General features: G+C 46.1%; 1 protein-coding gene across 7 annotated transcripts in view; it reads right to left on the bottom strand.

The window, feature by feature from the left end:
- IQSEC1 (IQ motif and Sec7 domain ArfGEF 1) overlaps positions 1 to 5,719 on the bottom strand; it is a 695,881-nt gene extending 690,162 nt beyond the window's left edge. For 2 of the 7 annotated variants that reach the window (XM_074958122.1, XM_074958124.1), the window contains exon 1: positions 5,088 to 5,718. In XM_074958122.1, the coding sequence (XP_074814223.1) occupies positions 5,088 to 5,368 (281 nt within the window). In that variant the 5' untranslated portion in view covers positions 5,369 to 5,718. Of the gene's footprint in view, positions 1 to 5,087 lie in introns of all 7 variants that reach the window. The other 5 variants (XM_074958114.1, XM_074958115.1, XM_074958125.1 and 2 more) reach the window with 4 other exon arrangements.
- Between the last annotated feature and the right edge of the window lie 19,849 nt (positions 5,720 to 25,568).

The following is a 25,568-nucleotide window of genomic DNA, read 5'->3' as shown; positions in this document are numbered from 1 at the left end:
TAATTTACCAAGGCAAGTCAAACTAGCACAAGCCCCATTTTGCACTGGGGCAGCATTGTCTACATTAGAGGCTGGCACCAATACTGATATTGTTCCCTAGTCTAGACAAACCCTTAAAATCTCCCTCATAACTTTTTGAAAACCTTCCTCCTTCAAGTTGTTAGAGGCCTGGGTATAAACTTCTTGAGGAGAAACTGAATTAAGGCACAGGCACTATGGGCCCATGCCTAAAGCCCTAGCTCCTAGAGTCATTAGATTACAACAGAATCTCAATGTTCCTTACTTATTTTTTAAGTTTCTAGTCCTCATGGTTTTCAAGCTGGTCTTCACAACGTGAGACAAGTGAAACTGATGAAGTGCTATCCACCTCAATCTGCAGGAAGCCTGAAACAATAGCTCCAAGAGATGTGACTTGCCCCATTCATCCCAGTGGGGTCTTAACTCCAAGACCCACTGCTGTGGGGTGCCTACATATCATCCCAGCAGAGAGCTCAAGGGGTGGCAGGAGAAGAAGAATGCAACAAGTCCTGCCCACCTAGGTAGACATTCCCTGAAATTGGACTAAGTACTGCCTCCCTGCATCACCCACACCTCTCTGGGTGGGGGAAGAGAGGACTAACCCTGCTGATACTCAGGGGGTCAGGCCAATTTGCCCCATGTCACTGCCTCTCTGGAAGCAGAGGGGTGCATGGGGGCTTTTACCTCCTGGGAGCTGTGGGAGGGATTCTTCCTCTTAGGAGTGGTATCCCTTGCCACTACCCCTGCTTTGCTGTTATGGAAGAGGGGCCCCCCTTGCAGCTGATCTGTGGCAGCACTTCATGTCATGATGTGGCTAGGGCCCTGGATCACCTTAACATGACCTTGCCGGAGAGAGCCACTCCCACAGGACTTTAAACTCGTACATAAATACAGATAGCAGGTCTTGTACGTAAAGCCCTGGACTGAGAATTGAGAAACATGAGTTCTGTTCCTGGCTTGGCCACAGGTGGATTATTAAATATTTTAGGTGCCACTGAAATGCAAAGTCCCAACCAAGATTGGGCCCCACTGTGTGCTGTGCTACACACATAGACAGTGTCTCTGGCACAACAACTTAATCAAAACCAAGCGAGACAGAGGGTTGGAGGGGAAACAGAGGCATCAAGAAGAGACATGACTTGCCCACAGTCAGACAGCAGGTTAGTGCAGAGCCATGGATAAAGCCCAAGCAGAGGGTGAAGCATAGTGGGGCTGGAACTTGGGGTGCTCCTGCACTCCCTGGGTTAAAAGTAGGAATAACAAAATACTAAATACATTGTTTCATCATCGGTGCCCCAACTATGAAAAATTGTTCCTGCACACCTGGTGCAGCATACTCACTACTTCATGCCCAAGGCACAGTGTGGTGAGAGGGGGAGAAACACACCTCTTAATTTCATTTTACAGCCACTTTCAGACAGCTAGTCCCATGGGGTACTAGCTGTGGGGGGGGGGGGGTCCCAGCACCCCAGTGAGATTCTGGCCAGCCTCCACTGATGCCCTGCTTCCCCATCATTGCTTCCCGCCGAGAGGCGGCAAAGCTCATGCACCACATACTTGAGCCTGACTTGTGCCTCAGTTTCCCCATCTATAAATGACAGATAACAAGCAACCAGAATCTGCAGCGTTTGGAAACAAAAGGGAGGGAAACCGCTGTTGCAAGACTGGGAAATAGGCAAGGCCTTGCAAACAGGAATATACACAGTCCCCCAAAAACGGGGGTCACCCAGCTATTCATCCACATCACGAAGGTGGCTACGTGCCTTCACCTTTCAGTTGGTCCTGCATGGCTGGAGCTTCCTCTACACTCTGGGCTCCGTGAGCAGCAGAGATACCAACGTAAACAAAGGCAACAGCCTGGTTGGGGTGGGGGGGGGGGCGTGGGAAGAATACGGCGGCTCCTTTAAGAAGCCATCCCGGGGGAGCCGCTGCTTCTATGGCACTGCTGCAGGAACCATGCCCTGGCCGCGGGGAGCCTGCACAGGACGGAGGCGGCCCAACCCCCCCACGGGCTCGCGTGGTTCAGCAGAGGGGCCGTGCAACTTTCTCCCCAGCCCTGGGACCTGCACCGCGGACGCTGAGAACTCGGCCATAAATATCCCAGCTTAATTGTGAGCCAGCATCAAATCCACTTAGCAGACTTAGCCCCGAGCCGTCAAGGCTGCAACAAGGGAGCCCTGGGCGGGCTGGAGAGACAAAAGCGTCATTCGTGGACCATTGCAAGGCACGGGTGCGATTTCTAGGCAGATGCTCAGCAAAGGGGGGAGAATAGCCTCCGCCGGCTGAAGAGTTTATTCGCCTCTTCCTGCAGCCCGCGGAACCCGAAACAAGGCACCCACGGGTGGGGCTGGGATTGCTAGGACAGGGTTTCAGAGCTGTTGTGTGTGCCCTGCAAAGGACCCGTCTATCTGAAAACAAGCGGCTGGCACTGAGGCCTGGCGCCTGCTCTCCAGGCTGGTTATTCAAGGAGCTGCTGTTTTCTCAGCCGGCCTCAAGGTTTGTCTGGTTGGGGAGACTCTGGGAAGAGACAGCCCAGGATCGTGTTAAACACAAGGGTTCAGTGAACGTGCCTCCAGCAGGCAGGCAGCGCGCTGGTGTCTCTGCAGTAAGGTGCAAACGTACGCAAGGGAATCAAAACACCGGGCAACAGGCGCCTGCGAGGCAATCTGGGGACTCTGAGCAGGGAATTAGAAGTCATTTCAGTACAGCTCTGGGAATTATTATTTTTTTAAATAGCTGAAACAAACAACGCCAGAGCGCCACGGGACAACACATGGGAGGAAGTCTGAAAAGCAGCGCTTAGTATCCTAGCGTAACCCATCCTCCCCCTGCTGGAAAAAATACCGTCATCAGCTCGACCCATGAGGCCCTGCCTTTGGGTTTATTCCTGGCCTGAAGATACCCTGGAGAACCCTGGCCTTTCCAAGAGCGATGGGGCTGGAGTAACACTATCCCACTCACATAGCTGGAGGTCTTGGACATTCACCGCTCACCCAACCTCACTTAGTTCGGACACGTGTGGACACAGCCTCCTCCTATCACAAACTCACTACTGGTTACCAAAAGACGCACACGCAGGAGAGTCACCACGTGTGGAGGCGACAAGAGAGAAACGGGCAAAGAGTTTATTTCCACATAAAAGTGGTCATGCTCCGATTAGTACTCTTGCTTCTATGGCAGCGATTTCCTCCTGTCCCCCGAAAGGCAGGTTGAAAACACACAAGCCAAGGAGAAGTGAAGCCTCATCACCTCCCGCAAGGGCACAATGTGGATTTTCAACAGCTTTACCAAAGCAGCACGCCACGACATCCAAGGGTACCATATACCCCGCATGCAGGGTGCGTGCTATTTTAGGCCATAGATATTAACTTCGGTAATTCACAGGAAAACCAATGGAAGCCCGGGAGATCAGACCTGCACAGGATTTAGTGCCAGGTCGTGTGTTATCTGCAACGAGAACACCCCACGCCCCTTGCCCGTATACTTCAGGCGGAGGAGCGGAAACAGTCACACACCCGCAGCAGAGACCTGGCAAAGTGATATTTCGCTTCTCCTCTTGTCAGAGCTAGTAAGAAACACCTTGTGCTACGGGTGTCCTGATTATGCAATAATACTAATGTGTCAGCGACTGTGCCTTCATTGGTGTATTAATGGGTAAGCAGTTAGAGAGGACAGTTAAAGATTAAGCTGTTTTGGTGGAAAGAGACAAGCCCACTACTCCAAGGCACAAGTTTATAAATATAAAGAACCAAAATGTATCCGATTACAAACGGCCCGTTGTGTTGCACTGGAAGCGAGAAGTGGGCTCATAATACGATGCATGCTTTGCCCACTCCACTCAAGTCAAACTAATTCCTAATTACTATTTCACAGCCAAGTCGGGCCAGTGTAACTATTTCAACTCTTGCTATTCCTGAATTCTTGTGTTACTTAAAAATCTCGCGCACTTAAACCGCTCTCCAGGCGCGGTAAGAAGCACATGATTAATTACAAAACAGAGATTCTGTAAACAGACGCAGAGATTGAGAGCAAACAGGTCTCCAAGACGAACCCATTTATATTTGAACTAGTCACAGTTGGTAAGGTGGCCATCTGCCAATGTTTACTGACCCTCTGTGAGCCACTTTCATTAGCTGCGGGACAGACAGCTGTCTGCAATGACAGAGGGGCCCCAAAAGCTACTCCAGCTCCCCTGGTAGCACCGGTTGAGAATTTATCGGTATGCCACCTGAACGCATGCGATACCCCCCACACTAACCCATATGGGGAGCGCCAGAGGGACAGATATGCCATTGGGCTCCTCTCACACTAACAAGCCACTGCTCCATGGTGGGCCGGTATCCCTCGAAATGCGTTCCACCACGGACACATTCGGGTTGCCCAGCTATTAGGGAGTTTGGTTTTGGAGGTTGGGGTCCGGGAAGAAAGCAGCAAGCACCTCCCCTGGGCACGGCTGGGCGAAGCGGAGGGTCGGACCGAGGGGTAGCCAGCGGGCAGCCTCCCGGCCAGCGCTTGCAAGAGAGCCGGGCTGCAGGGAGAACGGCCCCGAGGAAGATACTACTGGCCTAGAGAGGTGACAGCCGGGCACCTCCTCTGCATCTCCCTCTACTCTGAAACACCTTGCGGCTGCTGCTGCTCTGCGCCTAAGCGCGTCCCAGGCAGCTCCATCCGGAGCGCAAAGCGCTGCCCGGGGCTCTGGAGCGCGTCTGGCTGAGCGCAAAGCAGCAGGAACCGCTTTACTAGAAGCAGTTAAGAGCGGGATCTGGCTCCAGTGCTCACCAGAACTTGCCCCGGCGGCAAGCAATCCCCACCTACCCTGCTCCCTGCAAGATCTGTGCCTCGGATACTGAGCCTGTGGGGTACGACAATCCACGCAGCCATGTGCTTTAACCCCTCTGAACCAGTTCCTGCGAGCCCGCCAGCCCATTAAGCGGAATGGGACTAACATAGGGGAAAGCAGAGCGTGGGGCTGCTTTCCGGGTGTTTTGTGGAGTGGGGGAGAGGACCCGGTGACCAATGCATCGACAGACCCTTAGAGAGAAGGCCAATAAACCCCAGCCAGCTCTTACTTTTCGTGCTGTGCGTTTTCCTGGATGGCCCCCAGGATCGACGGCCCTGGCCCCGCCGGGTACGCAGGGAGGATGCCCTGTTGCAGCCTGCATGTGGCCAGGTGTCTGTGATGCTCGTCCTGCAGGCAGGCGTTTTCGTGGTACAACTTGGCCACTTGCTGCTCCAGCTCGTCGATTCTCCGCTTCTGCTTCTCCAGCAGCTCCTGCTGCGTCTCGATGATCTTGTTCAGCTCCTTCAGGTACCCCGCCGCCTTGCTGGGGTTCTCCGCCGGGCTCTCCATGGCCTGGCCGGCCACCGACCTCCCCACCCCTTGGCGGCTTTGGGAAGGGGCGGGAGGCGCTGGCCGGGCTGCTGCGCTGATAACTTGAGACGGGGTCGGGGGGAATAAATCACCCCCCGGCAGGGCCACTCCTCCGCTGGTAGCCGGCTGCCTGGAGCTAGGGATGCCCAGGAGAGCGCCAAAGCGGCGCGCAGCGGCTCCGGCTCCGGGCCGCCATTGCTCGTGCTCGGCTTCCTCCGTCTGGTCCGGACCGAGGGGACTGAGCCGGCCGGGGCTGCAGCCGGCGCGGTGTCCGCAGCAGGAGCCGCCGCTCTGCGTCCGCCTCCTCCGTGAGCCCCGCCAGCGGGAGCGGGCTCAGCCTGTCGCCTGCGGATCTCCGCGCCTCCGGGAAGCCGCCGCCAGCAGCAGCAGGGGCGCGCAGCAGCCCTTCAGAGAGCAGGACACGGGAGGCGAGGGGCTGTGCCTGCTGCCCGGCTGATCGCCCGGCGCAGCCCTCGCCTCCCTCTGCCTGGCCGCCGCCGCCGCCGCCACACGCGCCGCCCGAGTCCCTCTGAGCCCCGGGGCTGATGCGCTTTAAGTAGCACCAGCTGCCTCCGCCGGCGGCAGCGCGGAGTTTGCAAAGTGGCGGCGGGTCGGGGGCCGCGAGCGGGGCTGAGCGGCAGGAGCGGGGCTGGCGAGGCGGGCGCTGGACGCATCCCAGCGCTGCCCTGCGAGAGCCGCCGGGCTGATCCACCCCCCGCCCCTGGGCACGGCTGGGCGAAGCGGAGGGTCGGACCGAGGGCTGGCCAGCGGGCAGCCTCCCGGCCAGCGCTCGGACGGAAGCGGGGAGGACGGCCCGGAGGAAGATACCACTGGCCCCGAGAGGTGACAGCCGGGCACCTGCTCTGGGCCGTCCCCTTTCGGCAGCAGGCTGGTCCTGCGCTGCACCCAGCCCGGCCCCACCGCTGAAGGAAAGGGGCCCAGGGTGCACTCAGTGGAACAGTCCTCTCCAAGCCAGTGGGGAGGGGAACCCCAGGTGCAGGTGGAAACCTCTTTAAACCTCGCTTTTTGGCGGGGGGGGGGGGCTTTCAATTTCACTAGACACCCCTGCCCTCTATCCCCAGCGAGCTGGGGAGCAAATAGAGTGAAGAAGGGTTTTTTTTAAATGTGGGGGATCCTCCTTAAAACGGCAGGATCCTTCACTGGGTGTGGTACAGCCATGCACCTACCCAATCATTCACCCCTTCTGACCCTGCAGAAGGCGGGAAGCGGCTTAGAGTCTTGCTCTTTTAGTAACACGGCTCCGCCACTCCGGGCTTAAAGGCAGGCCAGAGATTGCCTAAGGCCATACTGCATTTTTAGAACCATCGACCCAGCCATCAGCGATGCAGCAGTGTGAGACCTGCTGGAAGAATAAGGCTTCCTGCTGGAACATGGGAGTAATTACTATTCAAATAGCACCAGTGTGCTGGGTGCTTCAGAGATGTGACCTCACTCCCAGCCTGCCTGAAGTCAATTTTGCTTGGGGTAGTAGTGCAGTGTACCAAAGAGGCAGTCTGCCTCTTCCAACAGCCTCCTGGACATTTCAAACCTCTTCTAATAGAAACACTGCGGTCTGTCAAGATTGCATCAGGCCTGAGAAAGTTATGGGGAAACATGTCCCTCCCTGTCTCATGGCTAAGTCCAGGAGAATGGATGCAGAGAGGGCTTAGAAAAATAGGGAAGCTCATAAAGGAAGTGCCAGTGGCGATGTAGGAAGGAGAAGGATGATGGAGATGTGAGGGAACTCTGTTTTCTTTTCCTCTCTTTTCTCCCTGCCCCCCACTTCTTTCTCTTCTTTCCTTTCTTCCCCCATTTCTTTCTCTTCCTTCATCATCAGCTCTCTCCCTTGCCTCCCAAAAAACGAAGTTTTCAATGTCTCTAAATGGTGTTGCTGTCTTGTCAGTAATTCGCTGGTCCCCTCCTCTGCAGAGTCAGCTCTTCTGGAGGCTGCATTTTTCCTTCTTGGCCAGGATACATTGCCTCTGGAGCATGGCTGATTCAGCAGAGTGGAAACCAGAGGGCCAGTAGCAGCTCTGGCTACTATATTAGGACGTTATCACACCTCTGCCCCTATCCACAGGCCCAGCAGCTGAAAATTTTCATAGCATCTTTCTTTTTTCTTCAGCATAGAACATTAAAAACAGACACATACCTCACCAAACTACAGCATTGGCCCAGCATTCAGATTTCCTTTTCCATCTCCCCAGTACAACTGACTTATGAACATAAGGGGAAAAACAAACCAACAAAAATCCTGAAATGAAGAGATTCCTCTCTGGCAGTAGCCTAACTGTATTAAAACTTTTATTTTCAAAGGTATGTGACTCATCAGATCCCATTATTTCACCTTAGATGTAGTTTCCTGCACTAAAGGGCTGTTTTTCTTAACAGACTAATTGAATCATGAAACAATGTAACTTACAGCACCAGTGAGGACTAACACTCCTGTGAATGGGCAGAAAAACCCTTTTGGTCTGATGAATCTTCCACGGCCTCTGTTAAATACACTACAACTACACTACACCCCATCCACCCTGATTGAATTGGCCTCATTAGCACTGACCCCTCACTTGGTAAGGCAACTCCCATCTTTTCATGTGCTGTATTTTTATACCTGCCTACTGTATTTTCCACTCCATGCATCTGATGAAGTGGGTTATAGCCCATGAAAGCTTATGCCCAAATAAATTTGTTAGTCTCTAAGGTGCCACAAGGATTCCTCATTGTTTTTACTACAACTATTGTAACCCATACAGAAGGTGATAGGTTAAGGCTAAAACCTTCCACAGCTTGATTACCTTTGCCTCACTAGAAAGTTGCTGAAAATTATTGCAGCTCCCAGTGATAAAGCACTATCTATACTGGCGCTTTTCAGCACTAAAAATTTTGTTGCTCGGGGGGGTGTTTTTTCACACCCCTGAATGACTAAAGTTTTAGCGCTGAAAGTGGCAGTGTAGCCACAGCTTTAGAATGTTTCAGAATATTTGTAAACCTACTGCAACTCATCACATTGGAAAAAAAGTGTGTACAATTTTCATACAAATTGCTGAAGAGATGTAAAACATGAAGAATCTCTCATCACAGCTATTCCCAGATGAACAAAGTGCACAATATTACTTGATGTAGCCAGGTTATTCATCACAGGGTTAAATCAAGTGGTAAAGAGTGGAGAAACTCATATACGCACAATAAAATGCAAACACCCAAAATTCATTAGTGTAGCTGTATACATTAAAGGCTTATTAAGTATTTCACATGTAGAAGCATAGCAGCCATTAGTACAACTAGTATCTGCTTAAAAGACATTTGTAGATAGAGATTCCTGTGGCCCAGGCAGCATTGGCATAAGTGACACTAAACTTGATTGAAAGAAACATTTTCCTCTTCCTGGGGTTACGATTTTAACTTCTTCCACAGATAAAAAACAGAAGCCCCTCATTTCTTCAACTACAGAGCTATGTCATGTTTACATGGCTAGTACCCTTTAAGATAAGCCACTAGAGGAATAAATAAGCTAAATCAGAAAGGTCCCAGCTGTCTGTCAAGAGCCTCTGCTTTCTCTGAGAGAATAGCAGTAGTTTGTCTACCTTCCTGAGTTCATTAACAAGCTAACGAGAACTGCCTGCTGTCAGTCAGAAGTCCAGCTGCTTTTTCTCAGCCGCACTAGAGAGGGAGGAACTCACACCCACTCAGCAGGAATTCTACTCTGAGGGACCCACCAGCTGGCCTGGAGAGAGAGAGCACATCCAATCTCCAGAGGCTCCCTAAGAGCAACAGCTGGTTTCCTAGACCCCCACTAGCATCCTGATACATTGCAAAGGCAGGGTAGTTGCCCTATAGGGCCAATTTCAATGTTCCCTTGATTCCCAAAGGGCCCGCATGCCACATAATGTTGGATACATTCAGAAAATTTGCAAACTCAGAAAATAAGCATATTAATGGAATCAGTAACGCACTCAGTTTCCATACCAATGTGGGGCAGGTGCAAGCGGTTTGTTACAACAGATCCAGTTGTACTGTAGAACAATATAGGGAATTCCAGCCTAACCTGTTTAAACATGGAAGTTACAGAAATAGCATTTTGCTTATTTGCAACCCTATTACCTTAGGATAGGATCCTGTCCATTTTCATAAGCTAATCAGGGCCTGGTCAATTCTTGCATGGGAAAGTGCACGGAAAACGTGCATGCTGTAGGAAATATTGTTGATCATTTTAGGAGGAGGACTTTCCCCACCTAGCCAGTAATGAAGAAACATCCCTTGTCACTTCATCAGAAGTAGCTCACGAACGCTTATGCTCAAATAAATTTGTTAGTCTCTAAGATGCCACAAGTACTCCTTTTCTTTTTGAGAATACAGACTAACACGGCTGCTACTCTGAAACCTAAATAGATTGAGATTCTTTAGCCTCACATTATACGACATGTTCTCCAGGCCTTGAATCATTTCGCTATGGCACAGCCACACTCATAAGCAGAGGTGATTGGGAGCCAGAAAATTCCAGCTGGCATGTGTGGAAAGGGCACACCATACAGCACTGTTCTTTCTTCCTGGCACTCTTTGTTTGGGAGAGGGAGGAAGTCATTTGTCACAGTTTTATACCCTCCTGAACATGAGGATTTTCTCTTGAAAACCTGATCTGGCATGAATGTTGCTTGAAGTAGCATTACGTTTTGTTGGGCCTGGTCTGTATGTGCTATTGTGCACCTGTGTGGGTCCTTCTGCAGGACTGGGAGTTCTTTTCCATAGAAGGCTCACCCCTGCCTCCTTCATGGGTCCTTTAATCCTTCCCCTAAAGGGGAGACTAAAGGAATTCTACAGGATTAACCTTGGAGTTTCCTGAGCTCCACACCCTCTCCTTGGGATTGACCTGTCCCTGTGAGAGTACCACTTGGGTTTGTCTTCTTATCAGGATAGCATTAGATCCACAATCTGCATTACACAACACTACCACATAATAGTTTTACAGGTCTACCTAGCACATAGAAGAATTAGACAGTGTTCTTGCCTTTCGGCATTTACAAGCTAGGTAAGACATGGCAAGCAAAGCATGACACACGGAGAGATAACAGATCATATTTAGAGGCATACACCTAAGGGGGTAGAGTTGAGTGTTCAATTTGAACTGTTTTCTGACCTTGAGTGTTTAGTTTCTTAAATTTGGTGCATTAATTATTCCTGTTTGTAAGACATTTCTATTAAATTGATTTGTAAAGAAAATAAAAATTAAAAATATTTGCTTTTCCAACTTGTGTAGCTTAAAAGTTCTACAGGCTTCATCAGAAGAATTTGATCTGATGCTAATCAGTCTGGACATCTGATAAACCCAGCCATACTTAACCAAGTCTTTAATTCTGTGGTGTATGTAATAAAATTCTGTCTTCCTTCATATTTTTGGCTGTTTCTATTAATTCTCTTGGTTTTTGTTTTTGTTTTCTATTTAGAAGCCCAGAGCTCAAAATTGTCTTTGGCAGGAGAAACCATATGTCCTGGACAAGAACAGTTGACATGCAAGCTCTTTAGGCAAGAATCACTTCTTCCTTTGGTCCTTTCAGCACTGTCAATGCTTAATAAATAATAAAAGACCAAGGGGCTATACGTGCAGGAACGGAGATGGGTAGGAAGGAACATTTCTGTCTATCTGTGGTGGAAGAGGACAGATCTGTAATGTGCTTATACAGTAAAGGGAATGCTTGTTCAGCGGATCACACCTAGAGATAAACGTACATGCAAGTGCTCAATTTCATGTGTGAAAATACATAGTGAGGACATCTGTGTATGCTACTGTCTGTTTTGTGTATCGACAGTTGAGAGTCCAGAGTCCATGAGAGGAGAGCTCGCATATAAATATATTTCTGAATAGTCACCAGACAAGCATGAATGTGATTTTTAACTGTGTTAAGTTTCTGGGGTGCATATGGGGCTGTGAATAGCCCTTAACCGTGCATCCCTTTGAGTCACTTAAAAATTGCCTGAAATTCGGATTCAGTGGGTTTGAGATATAGGCTTTACTAGTATAACAGCCTAGATCTGGGAAACAATTGTTTAAGATTGAATTTTTGATACCTCAAATTCAGGATGCACTGGTTTAGGAAGACTTTTGAGCCCTCTTACTTTGGGATGCCTTGTGTTTATGATGCCCTGGATTACAATTTTATTGAAGAATTGTAAAAAATCTAGGATAATCCAGATCTGGAATACCTTCATGTGAGAACATTGTTTTGAAACACCTCAATTCAGCATACCCTTGCTTAAAGACATCCCAAGCTCTAGTCTCTGTAATATGAGACAGTCTCATATTAGATATTATACACAATAAGTTTAGGAGGAATTAGGTTGAGTACCAAAAATGTGTGCCCAAAATCAGACAACAGAAAAAGTGTACTGTGCATGTGGAATTGGGAATTTAAAATGTTCATAACTTTAAAGTTACTAAATGGAATATTCTTAAAACTTGTCCTATTTTTTGAGGCAAAAGGCAAGTTTGAAGATTCTAGCATTGGACAATTTGGGTTTTTTTGTTTTAAGTTATCAGAGCATAAAAACTATGAATATTTTGGGGGAAGAGATTTTCTTTTCTCATGCTTTCATAATGCAAAACAGACCAAGTACATTCTTCTAAAACATCCCTCCTGATCTTCTCAAAATTAGCCTTTTGGACTTAAGCATGGGCAGTTTTAACCCTCAGTAAATTTGCTTGAGCAAGGTGTGAGCAACTGAAAAAGTGGGATTAGAATAGAATCTGTAACTCAAATTTAGCTATAGAGGATCCATTAAATTTAGAATACAACCTCATCTCTGCCTCCTATAATTAAACAAGTTATTTTTTAAACAGGGCAGAAAATAATTTCCCTTGGTTCTGCAAATTAAGCTCTGACTCAAGCCAAATCAAAGCTGGACTGAATAAGGATACCTTTTTTTAAAATGTAAGAGTTTAATTAACAAAGATGAGGAAGTCATGAATGAGAAAGGAAAATATAGGTCTAGCCATTATTTCATGTGAAGAACAGAGTTAAGTATCTAAAACAATACTTTATTTTAGTTAAAGATGAATAGAAGGCTTATGGAAAAAAGTAGGGATCAAAAATTACAGAGATTGGGAAGCTAATTAATGAAAAAAATAAAACTTGTCCTAAAATTACAACTTTGCTACAATCACTGAAAGGAAAAAAAAAAAAAGGCAGCATGCTAAATTATTCAGTTTCTCTATGTTTTTTGCCATTGTAGCTTAAAATGATCAGACATGACTTCATTGTGACATCCTTCTTAGCCAAGTTTATCAAGTATTAATACACAGTATACAGTAAAAAGTCAATAAATACAAACTCCTTTTAAATAGCAAATAGGAACAGGGCGCTTTCTTGGAGAAGTCTATTTTCCAATAAGAAACTAAAAAGTAACAACTTATGAGGTAACAATGTCATATCAAATGATTGTTAATTGAATTAAAGTTATATCCATAATCCAACATTTTATTTTATACATTACATCATAGGTATCACTACTTGTACTGCTTATAGTTAAGTTTACCCAACACTTGCATAATAAGACACTGTTTTCAGTGGTTTATAACTTTGCAAACTTTAACCAGGGGGGCTGAGATTTTCCATGCCCAATATCAGCCTCAGGTGGAATTATTTTGGAAAATTTCTATAAAAACAGTTCAGCTCTTTTTCAGAACAAGGTTAGGGAAAAATATGTTGTTTTGCCCAGGTAAAAAGAGATTCTTACAACCTTTGGGAAGCGCTAGCGTTTCCAGGCTTTGGAGCGGAGACTGTAAATTTGGCAGGGGGGTTGCCTTATTGCCATGGATGTGCCTTTCAGTGTCCCCACCAAAATCTGCCCCAATTTGGCACAGCTCTGACCCTCAGACAAAACACAGTTCACACATTCTCAGAGACTTGTTAGTGTTAGGCAGCTACATTTTCGGAAGAGTGTCTGCACTGAGTATGCTCCATCCCCTCACACTTTGTGTGCAACTGGACTGCACATGTGCCATCCCCACAGAGTGACTGAGCATGCTCCATCCCAGAAATGCAGGGAATGAGCAGGACTTCTCTTACAATTACTTTACCTGACTGCCAAGGGCCACTGCATCACTGAGCACAGGAAATCAGATAGTCACTCCTGTGTTCTCAGTGGTCCTCAGGAGGAGGATGCATTTCAAATAGGCTGCAGAGGAGTGAAGAGTCAAGCATGAAGGGGCATGGTGTCCATGGGATAGGCTGATGGAGGTTGCGGGGACTGGGACAAGGAGCTGAAGTAGAGGGAGACTCGAGGAAAAAATAGTTGAGAGCTAGGTGGGAAGACTGGAACATGAGAGAGGAAAGAGACTGGGATGAGGAGCTGATATGCGGGGTAGACTGAGACTGGGACAAAGACAGGCTTGGAGCAGCCTGGGCAGACACTCCAGTTTGGGGTGGCCAGGACAGTGAATGGTCTATAACCGCTAGAGTATATGCCCATGTACCAATATTAGAATCCAGGGTTCCTGAGTCTCAACATTCCTCTGGTTTCAGAGTAGCAGACATGTTAGTCTGTATCCGCAAAAGGAAAAGGAGGACTTGTGGCACCTTAGAGACTAACACATTTATTTGAGCATAAGCTTTCGTGAGCTACACCCACTGTCAAAATGTGCCTCATCTCCCCTTTTATGGCTGGTATCAGTTATTTAGCCCAAGTGGCAGAGAGGTCTGTGCTGTGGATCTAAAGCTTCCAGCACTGCTGATGACCCACCTGGGAGCCAATATGGTACCACAGGGTCAACCCCCCCCCCACATTTGTCTCAAGGTGTTAAGCTCTTTCATTACAACACACCTATTATATTTCTACCTTTTGCTAGTTAAAACCAGGCTCTTTTATGCCAATATAAGTCATTTAAGGATTATCATAGCTAACTAAGCCCAATTTTCTCTGCTTTAGATGACCAATAATAATTTCTCAAAAAGGACATATATTTTACCATATAAATGGCTATTAACTAAAACCAGGGTAACTGGATTTCTGTGAGCTAGTCATACAGCAGGAGTGAGGAAGGTGGTGCTCAGAAACTACAGTGATGTGTGCCATAGAAAGACTGAAGATGGTTAGAATGGAAACCTCTAAATTGTTAAAGATAGTTCTTTTATTTTATTACTTATTTTAACCTTTTGTGGGCCTGGTGCCACATATTTGTGGGCCCAGGGCAGGCACAGTGGGGCAGTGGGGAGTTTGTCCCCAGCGTGAGGCAGGGGGTGGGGGCAAGAACACAGCAGGGGTGGGGAGTATAGAGGATCCCTCCCGGGCAGGGTGGAGCCAGTTCTCTCTCCAGCTGAGCTGCAGCTCCTCCAGGTAGAAGCAGCTGCTCTTCCTGCCCTCCTGGCAGAGAAGCTGATTCCGGTTACTCCTGTAACTGGATTTTTACTGTCTGATCAGCAGTGCTGACTGGACACTGCCAGGTCCGCTTTTTGTCCATTTTTTTACCAGACAATCCAATCGTCTGGCAACTCTAATGGGCCCCTTCTGAGGGTAGACCCGGTGTGACGGTGCCATTGGCACCATTGTAAACGCAGTTCTATTTAACATAGCAATGTGTGTTCGCTCCTTGAACACAAGTCTATCACAGTAGCAAGGTAATATGTCTAGTAGTTAATTGTTAGTGAAGTGTGTGTGGGAGGGAGGCGGGGAGGAAGACGTATTTACAGTGCTGTAGCTAACATGTGATAGCCATCTCATTGTGAAAACCCAGTGTAAGCAACATAAGTGATAGTTTTACCTGGATGCATCTGGTTGAGGTGAACCCTAGGATGAATCACTTATCTTGGTTTTTGCAATGACATAATTATCTTGTGTATTGAAGCCACCTTTTTCCTAGTGTAGGCACATCCTGAGTGATCAGCAGACAAATGTGCTATAATGTGAATGTCAGACCCCTGTCTTGCTTACAGATTGATACTCTGCTAAGAGAAGTTTGATAAATTAATACCATCATGACTGTGTCATGACTATAGGTCCTTTTGTTAGTCTAGTTAGGGTAGTCTGTTTTCTGAATCACCATGGTTGCATTCTGACTTATCTGCAATTGTGGATATTATTTTTGTTTCATTTATTATTTTTTGATGATAGCATGCATCTCTATTCAAAATATGGTGGGGAAAGAAATATAGCTTTTGATTTAAATTTCATGAATGTGGAATGGAAAAAATATAGCAACTATATCACTGATAATAGTTGAGGGAAAATAAAAATTCTTTTCACAGTAATGCAATTTGGAGCAACTATTGAGGTTTAAAAATACACTTGGAAGTTCAGACTGTGTAGTATTATACCCCCACCAAAAAATAAAATAAAATCACAATCAAAACAAATCAATTTTATTTGCTCTCTGTACTGATAAATGGGGCTAAATCTCAAGGGGAGCATGTCGTCCTTGATGAAGATTCAAAAATAGAGAATGGAAAACTCAACAGTAAATGCTGAGATCAGACAATCATTCTTTTCCCATCCCTTCTCATTTGTATTGTTGAAAGGGATATAGGAGGAGTACAGGGGTGGATCTACAATATATCATTATAACAAGAGTGCTATTTACAATTTGGATCTAGGAACCTTAAAGTATTTTACATAGTACTTGTAATTTGTCAGCCTCTGTTTTATGAGCATTTCTGCTGCATCTACATCAAGAAGCCCTACAGCAGCATAGTTAAGCTCTGTTGAACTCCATGCAGGTTTACAGATATGGGAGTTATTTCTGTCAACGCTAACATGAAAAAAATATTTGCTAGTTGGTAATTGCCACACAGAGGCAAAGAAGGCTGGGTTTCTCTCTCTTGCAGTGGGAACCCAGCCTTGTGGAAGGACCGGAGAAACCTGAGACAGTTCTTCAAAGTTCCTGGAGATAAGGAAGCTCTTCATCCAGCTGCCTCTCAATGGAGAGGAGCAACCAGTCTTGATGGCAAGATTGTGTCTGATTCTGACCCATCTGTCCAGAGCTGGCTATACCATACAGACAGAAAAGTCAGTTATCAAGGATGGCAAAAAGTATTGGTAACAGCAAAATATTCCATGACCAGTGATGTGTATAGAGATAGGTGTTGGACTTGGGCCTTCCAAAATTGGCCTTCTCAATGTCTCCCTTGAGGAACAACAACTCTGAAGATGCTCCAGTGCTACCATCTAGGCATTTTTGACATCTACTTGGAACTCTACATCAAGGAACGCATGAAGAGGAATTTGCTTCCTCTCTGGAAAATATATTATGGAGCTGCTAAGTCAGTGACTGAAATAGTTGAAGTCACAACTAGTTTCCCTTTATAATTCTGTTTTTGACCTAACTTTGCCAAAACTAAACTAAGTTGCCTGAACCGCATCACATATGCTGCTCAGTCAGAGGAAGTTTTGTTTTGAAACACCTCAGTAGGTTTCCTTGCTTCCTAGGGATGATTTTTCAGCCCTTACCCTTTGTGTTTTTTTCTTTATCTCCTCTTTTTGGTCTATTCCCACGTACAACAGACTTTTCGTCTTAACATTTCATTTCCCGCAGAGCAATAAAGCTTATGTTTTTAGAAAAAAATATGCTCTTTGACAAGAAGCGTGCACATGGCTCTAATTTCAATGATCTATGTGTCATCTCGGGTGCTTTTGGTATTACTTCCAATTACACTGGTGCTTTGTCTGTCACCTAACTTCTTTTTTTTTCAGCTTCAAAAAATTCTCCTGTTCCCTCTGCCATCTTTCTAGCCATACACTCCGAACAAGACTGAGCCTGGGGAAACAAGCTAAACGCTGCCCTTGTTCTTCCCTAGGTCACTTTTGAAGTTGGGTTCCAGCTGTAGGAGTATTTCCCCACCCAAAGCAAGAGCGCAGCTTATCCATGCACACGGGCCCTTGCTTTATTATGCAGTATCATTTCAGAGAATGTCTGCCACAAAAGGGATTTATCCCTGTAAGTAATACCCTGCTGCTAAAGCTACAGTAGCCAGACATTGCCCTTGTTCTGCTTGCTGTAACCACAGCTATAATCTGACAAGGGCCTTTTTGCATGGGAAAAAGATGCTGATGGCTTTATCTGAAGCCATCGACCCAATTCCACTTTTAGCGCCCTCACAGTATCACATCTGCATACTCAGGGTCAGCAAAACCATGAGCCAGGCACACACACACACACACCCTTTGTTCTTTTAAAAAACAAGTATTATGATGAATTCCATCCACAGACTAAAATACACATTTGTAATAGTTCAGGCCAACAAATATACGGCTCCACAGAAAGACATTAAATATTAGCAGGCTGCATTTCAGTTCTTACCAACGCCAAGTGGCAAGAAAAGCAGTTCCTCCTTTATGTGAAATCCATGTTTGTAAATAGGGTTCTGTCTTAAATCGATTTTGATGCTTTATCTTTAGAGTGCAGCAGATAATATACATTTGAACATCAATCCACTGCCAGTGCCACCTGGTGGCAGAACTAAATTAAAACCACCAAAAGTGTGTTCCGGCATAGTGATTTAACCATATGATTCCCATTAACATTAATGGAGCTGTGCAACTAAATCTTCCCTGTTACACATGGAAAAAATGTATCCCTCCAAAGCTGATTAGTACCCACAAGAACAAGACAGTTCAGAATTAAAACAAACTCTGTTCTTGGAGCAGTATGTTGTGCCAGTGTAGTAAATATAGAATAGATGACCCAATCAATGAGCAGCTGGTCAGCTGAAGTCAGAAAGTGGCCAGTAACTCATCAGCACAAAAAAATTCATTTAAAAGTCTTATAGCCAGACCATCAAATAACCAGCTTTACAGCTGACATAATAATAAAAAGTATTGGACAAGGTCTCCTCCTCCACATGGGGCTAAACTCTTTCTCAGAGCAGAGCTTAGCAAGGAATAAGAGGAAACCTGCTTCACTCTTTATCTGTGTCATTAAATGATTAGAGAGACAAGGTGGGTGAGCTAATATATTTTATTGGATCAGCTTCTGTGGCGAGAGCTTCTGTGCCTGGATCAATAAAAGATATTACTTTACCCCCCATGCCCCCTGAACCCAATACCCTGGGACCCACTGGCTACTATAACACCACTTTATTAAATGATTCTTATTATTGGCCTACCTCAGTCAACCTCACCAGAAAGAATTTCTCTCACCTGATAAGAATAGAGAGAATGCCATCCTGTTGGGGAAAATCTCCTTTCCCTTCCTAACATGAAGGCATTTAACTCCATCACTGCCAAGCACTGTTCACACGCTCTCTCTCTCTCTTTGGGTATACTGGAGTGAGTCATAGAATCATAGAATATCAGGGTTGGAAGGGACCCCAGAAGGTCATCTAGTCCAACCCCTTGCTCGAAGCAGGACCAATTCCCAGTTAAATCATCCCAGCCAGGGCTTTGTCAAGCCTGACCTTAAAAACCTCTAAGGAAGGAGATTCTACCACCTCCCTAGGTAACGCATTCCAGTGTTTCACCACCCTCTTAGTGAAAAAGTTTTTCCTAATATCCAATCTAAACCTCCCCCATTGCAACTTGAGACCATTACTCCTCGTTCTGTCATCTGCTACCATTGAGAACAGTCTAGAGCCATCCTCTTTGGAACCCCCTTTCAGGTAGTTGAAAGCAGCTATCAAATCCCCCCTCATTCTTCTCTTCTGCAGACTAAACAATCCCAGCTCCCTCAGCCTCTCTTCATAAGTCATGTGCTCTAGACCCCTAATCATTTTTGTTGCTCTTCGCTGGACTCTCTCCAATTTATCCACATCCTTCTTGTAGTGTGGGGCCCAAAACTGGACACAGTACTCCAGATGAGGCCTCACCAGTGTCGAATAGAGGGGAACGATCACATCCCTCGATCTGCTGGCTATGCCCCTACTTATACATCCCAAAATGCCATTGGCCTTCTTGGCAACAAGGGCACACTGTTGACTCATATCCAGCTTCTCGTCCACTGTCACCCCTAGGTCCTTTTCCGCAGAACTGCTGCCTAGCCATTCGGTCCCTAGTCTGTAGCGGTGCATTGGATTCTTCCATCCTAAGTGCAGGACCCTGCACTTATCCTTATTGAACCTCATCAGATTTCTTTTGGCCCAATCCTCCAATTTGTCTAGGTCCTTCTGTATCCTATCCCTCCCCTCCAGCGTATCTACCACTCCTCCCAGTTTAGTATCATCTGCAAATTTGCTGAGAGTGCAATCCACACCATCCTCCAGATCATTTATGAAGATATTGAACAAAACCGGCCCCAGGACCGACCCCTGGGGCACTCCACTTGACACCGGCTGCCAACTAGACATGGAGCCATTGATCACTACCCGTTGAGCCCGACAATCTAGCCAGCTTTCTACCTACCTTATAGTGCATTCATCTAGCCCATACTTCCTTAACTTGCTGACAAGAATATTGTGGGAGACCGTGTCAAAAGCTTTGCTAAAGTCAAGAAACAATACATCCACTGCTTTCCCTTCATCCACAGAACCAGTAATCTCATCATAAAAGGCGATTAGATTAGTCAGGCATGACCTTCCCTTGGTGAATCCATGCTGACTGTTCCTGATCACTTTCCTCTCATGTAAGTGCTTCAGGATTGATTCTTTGAGGACCTGCTCCATGATTTTTCCAGGGACTGAGGTGAGGCTGACTGGCCTGTAGTTCCCAGGATCCTCCTTCTTCCCTTTTTTAAAGATTGGCACTACATTAGCCTTTTTCCAGTCATCCGGGACTTCCCCCGTTCGCCACGAGTTTTCAAAGATAATGGCCAAGGGCTCTGCAATCACAGCCGCCAATTCCTTCAGCACTCTCAGATGTAACTCGTCCGGCCCCATGGACTTGTGCACGTCCAGCTTTTCTAAATAGTCCCTAACCACCTCTATCTCCACAGAGGGCTGGCCATCTCTTCTCCATTCTGTGATGCCCAGCGCAGCAGTCTGGGAGCTGACCTTGTTAGTGAAAACAGAGGCAAAAAAAGCATTGAGTACATTAGCTTTTTCCACATCCTCTGTCACTAGGTTGCCTCCCTCATTCAGTAAGGGGCCCACACTTTCCTTGGCTTTCTTCTTGTTGCCAACATACCTGAAGAAACCCTTCTTGTTACTCTTGACATCTCTTGCTAGCTGCAGCTCCAGGTGCGATTTGGCCCTCCTGATATCTTTCCTACATGCCCGAGCAATATTTTTATACTCTTCCCTGGTCATATGTCCAACCTTCCACTTCTTGTAAGCTTCTTTTTTATGTTTAAGATCCGCTAGGATTTCACCATTAAGCCAAGCTAGTCGCTTGCCATGTTTACTATTCTTTCGACTCATCGGGATGGTTTGTCCCTGTAACCTCAACAGGGATCCCTTGAAATACAGCCAGCTCTCCTGGACTCCCTTCCCCTTCATGTTAGTCCCCCAGGGGATCCTGGCCATCTGTTCCCTGAGGGAGTCGAAGTCTGCTTTCCTGAAGTCCAGGGTCCGTATCTTGCTGCTTACCTTTCTTCCCTGCGTCAGGATCCTGAACTCAACCAACTCATGGTCACTGCCTCCCAGATTCCCATCCACTTTTGCTTCCCCCACTAATTCTACCCGGTTTGTGAGCAGCAGGTCAAGAAAAGCGCCCCCCCTAGTTGGCTCCCCTAGCACTTGCGCCAGGAAATTGTCCCCTACGCTTTCCAAAAACTTCCTGGATTGTCTATGCACCGCTGTATTGCTCTCTGGACAATACTGGACAAGTGTTCTGAGTCACTGTAAGGACACTATTTTTGGTGTCCACTTCAGAATCTGAAGAGATTGTATGCCTGAACTGTTATTACAATATTATTTACAAAGAGGTGAAAGCTTAGGGGAAATGTTTAAGACAGCTCTCAAAGAGTATTTAGGAACTCTGTATTTTCCACTGAATGCATCCGATGAAGTGAGCTGTAGCTCACAAAAGCTTATGCTCAGATAAATTGGTTAGTCTCTAAGGTGCCACAAGTACTCCTTTTCTTTTTGCGAATACAGACTAACACGGCTGCTACTCTGAAACCTGTTACAAGGAAGATGATGACTCCAAAGGGGTTTTTTTTGGGGGGGGTGGGGGGCGGTATATGATAAATACCCACTTGGGGATTCTTTAATGCACAGTGATATGTGTTGTAGCAGGTGCCACCAGGTGGTGAACTTGATAGCTCCCAAGTTCTTTTTCTTAGAATGAAAGAAAAGGTTCACTCTTGGAAAGGCATATGCAGTATGGTGTGGTGAGTTTTGTAATGCATAGTTCTAGCCCGAAGGAACTGCATGAGCAGCAGGAGGGTTTTCTCTCCCTTGGGAGGGGTTGCAAGTACTTTGGAGGATAGGACTAAAATTCAAAATGATCTGGACAAGTGTTCTGAAGTAACTAGGATGAAATTCAATAAGGCAAATGCAAAGTACTCCACTTAAGAAGAAACAACCAGTTGCACACCCATACAAAATGGGAAATGACTGTGTAGGAAGGAATACTGCAGAAAGGTATCTGAGGTCATAGTAGATCACAAGCTAAATAGGAGTCAACAGTGTAACACTTTCCAAAAAAAACCCCAAAAAACAAAAAACCACCAAACATCATTCTGGGATGTATTAGCATGAGTGTTGTAGGCAAGACACAAGAAGTAATTCTTCTGCTCAACTTCTGGGTGCCACATCTCAGGAAAGATGTGGACAAGTTGGAGAAAGTCCAAAGAAGAGCAACAAAAATGATTAAAGGTCTAGAAAACATGACTTGTGAGGGAAGATTGAAAAAACCTGGGTTTGTTAAGTCTGGAGAAGAGAAGACTGAGAGGGGACATAATGGTTTTTAAGTACATAAAAGGTTGTCACAAGGAGGAGGGAGAAAAATTGTTCTCATTATCCTGTGAGGCTAGGACAAGAAGCTTAAATGGGCTTAAATTCCAGCAAGGGCAGTTTAAGTTGGACATTAGGAAAAACTTCCTAACTGTCAGAGTGGTTAAGCACTGGAATAAATTGCCGAGGGAGGTTGTGGAATCTCCATTATTGGAGATTTTTAAGAGCAGGTTAGACAAACACCTGTCAGGGATGGTCTAGATAATCCTTAGTCCTGCCATGACTGCAGGGGACAGGACTAGATGACCTCTTGAGATCCCTTCCAGTCCTATGATTGGAATAAATTCTTGGGGCAGAGTTACTCTCTGGGAACCAGGCATTGGTGTTGGGCTGAGATTCCTGAAAGAAGGAATTGCCTGCATGTGGGTTGTCACCATGTCACTTACGTGACTGATGTATACGTATAAATTGAACAAGTTACTTTTAGAGTACACCCAAACTCCATGTCACTGATTTCCTCTCCACCGGGAAGCCAACCTGGTTCTGGACAGCTGTAGGGTGACCAGATAAAAAGTGTGAAAAATTGGGACACTTTCTGCGGGGGAGGCGTGGGGGGGGGAGGGAAGGAGGTATAATTGCATATATAAGACAAAGCCCCTAATTTTGGGATGGTCCCAATAAATATCAGGATGTCTGGTCACCCTAGACATCTGCTACTGCTTGATAAAGAAAGGGTGTTGGGGGGGAACTGAAAATTGTGTGTGTCACATTCAAGTTGGGGACATTTTTAATCAGAAGACTCTTGATTCCCCTTAGCAAGTGGATTAATGGGAGACTGGATTGTAACAGCTCCATGTACAGTAAATCAATGCGCTAAATTTCTGAAATAAAGTTGGATTGAAACAACCCACTAAGTATATGGCATTAAATAAGCTATTATACCTAGTTGTGTGCATCTACATTATTTCTATCTCTGTGGTGAAAACTAACTGGCTGGTTCTCACTGGCATCCTCTACAACCATCTGTATTTCTACTGCTGAGCAAACATTGTGCAATTCCCCTCTCTCCCCCCGCCCCTTGGCTATTGCTCCACAATAGAGAGAATCATATGCCCTAGCATCAATTTGTCAATGTCATTGGCCTCTCTCTGGTTACTGACTACTTAAAGCAACAGTACAATGTGTGTCTTGGTTTCTGTCAGCTGTGTGGCTGACCTCATTCCCAGGTGATATTGTCTTCTGATTCCCTGGACGGTGACCAGAATCTTCCAGCAGCACGGTTTCTATGCACAAATCTCTCCGATGTAAGGAAATCAAGTGGAGGAACTTGGCAAACTGATCTCCAGCATCTGAGACAAATACTTACAGGGTCTATCAAAGCAGTGGGTGCAAAGCAATCGTAATATGGCGATTGCAGAGCCCTTTAGCTGCCCTTTTGTCAGCCTGCTATTGAAAGAGACACTTCTTGTTAGTCAGTTCAAGATTTATGGAAAAATGCAAGGGGCATGATGAGCCACATTGCTTTCTGCTATTTTCCTACTGAATATTGATCATGGACAAGTATAACAATGAGGGATTTAACAAACGCTTGGTGTCAGAAATCCCTCCCAGCTAAAGCTGCTGTGTGGTCAAACAGCAGTGAGGGATGAGGTCACGCCTCCTTCACTGGATGCCAACAACAATCGCCTTTTATGCAGTTGTTTGAATCGCCCTATTGAACAAGGGTCACACACTGGGTAATTGCCATATGCAGAGTGATAAACAGGAGAATGCAGTGAGTTGAATCATTCAAGCAAATAAGTGTCAACAGGTATTGTCAAGCAAATGGGACATGTGGCAGCAATATGGCAGTGCTGTCATAGAAGAGGGGGTCTTGGCAGCATTAGGCAAACTGCCCACCACAACCCATTGTCACGTGGCACCTCTGACTTCCTTAAATGGGCCAAACAATTTTTTAGAGGACACAGAGCCAGGCAAATAGGCTGCTTAGAGGCCACCCAATATTGCTGGTGAAGAGGAGATCTGAGCAGCGAAGAGCTATATTTGTGGCAAGCGCCTTTGGATAACTTCCAACCCTCCTGCCCTAGTTTCTATAGCCAAACAAATCATCCTCTTGGCCATATATAATAATGCCCAGTGGCTTGAAGGTTAGTAGTGAGGAGACTGGCGAACACCCAGACTCATGCACTGCCCCAGGCATCTGTCTACTGACACGGTTCCCAAAATGGGATCAATGGTCCACCAGTGGTGCAGTGAGCATTTTCTGTTGGGCTGCAGAGTGAAATCCATCCAGAGCTAAGCACCAGGGATAAGGAGAAGAGACAACAGGTAACATTAAAAAAAGTCAGGGAATTCTTGTTCTACCAGTTAATTTGGTACAATAAGGAAGTGTGCTGGAAGGCTTTTTGAACTCATATTGCAGCTTACGTACCACATTTCTACTACATGGAGTCTTAAGAGAACAACGTCTGCTGAGCTGCAAGAGGGAAACCAGACTTATGAAACAGGAAGCTAAGAGACAGCTTCTAATGGGCATAATGAAAATGTTTCCCTGTGCAATCAAAAGAAATAATCAGTCCTTTCCCACCCCCCTCTCCCCAACAGAACATCAGCAAAGTCAGAATACAATCACTAACATTTAACAAAGATATTAAAGTACAGTCAGAAATGGGGACTAAAAGAATAAGTTAGAGGGAAAAATAGATATTTATCTATTTCTTGCCTCCTCCAACAGCATTTTGGTGTTCCAGATTAATAGAAGTAAAGTATGTCCAACAATGTATTTGCCCTCTTAACCTATAGTGTTTTTTGCAATGTCTTTACTGCGTTTGTACATATTATAGCACAGAAAGATACAGACACACTACAAATAGGCTGGGAAAATAGTATTTTGCACTATGTTAATGAGAATATGTAAAAAGAATGGATTTTTTAAAATTCCACAAATGGTTCTGATATCAGGTTAATAGTAAATAATATTTAGGTGTGGAAATCTCCCCCCTCTCACAGGCAAGCAAAACACAGTTCTACAGAGAGGAAAACGCAGCGTAGTTATTTTCTCAGGGGGAGGTGGTCATCCAGCTCCAGGACTGTAGATCAGCTGCAGCCACGAGTTTGCTGTGGAGTCCTTGCACCTCCACAGCAATCCTGAGGCCCTTACACCCACTCCAGCTCCCATTCAAGACTTCAGAACCCTGCCCAGGTGGGGGCCTGCACAGCTTTCCTTGAAGTGTCCTTTCTCATTGCCAAGATTCTCTGTGCAGTTTGTAGGCTGCAAGATTTCCCACTGGGTTTGGCAGTAGAATGAGAGACAACGTGTATGGACCCCTCCAGCCTCTTTATCATAGAAAAATCTATTTGTTGAAATACATTATCACAGAATATCAGGGTTGAAAGGGACCTCAGGAGGTCATCTAGTTCAACCC

Source organism: Natator depressus, chromosome 7, assembly GCF_965152275.1.
Source record: "Natator depressus isolate rNatDep1 chromosome 7, rNatDep2.hap1, whole genome shotgun sequence".
NCBI classification, from domain to species: domain Eukaryota; kingdom Metazoa; phylum Chordata; order Testudines; family Cheloniidae; genus Natator; species Natator depressus.
The sequence above is the reverse complement of the archived record's forward strand: the minus strand, read 5'-3'. Positions and strand labels throughout refer to the sequence as shown.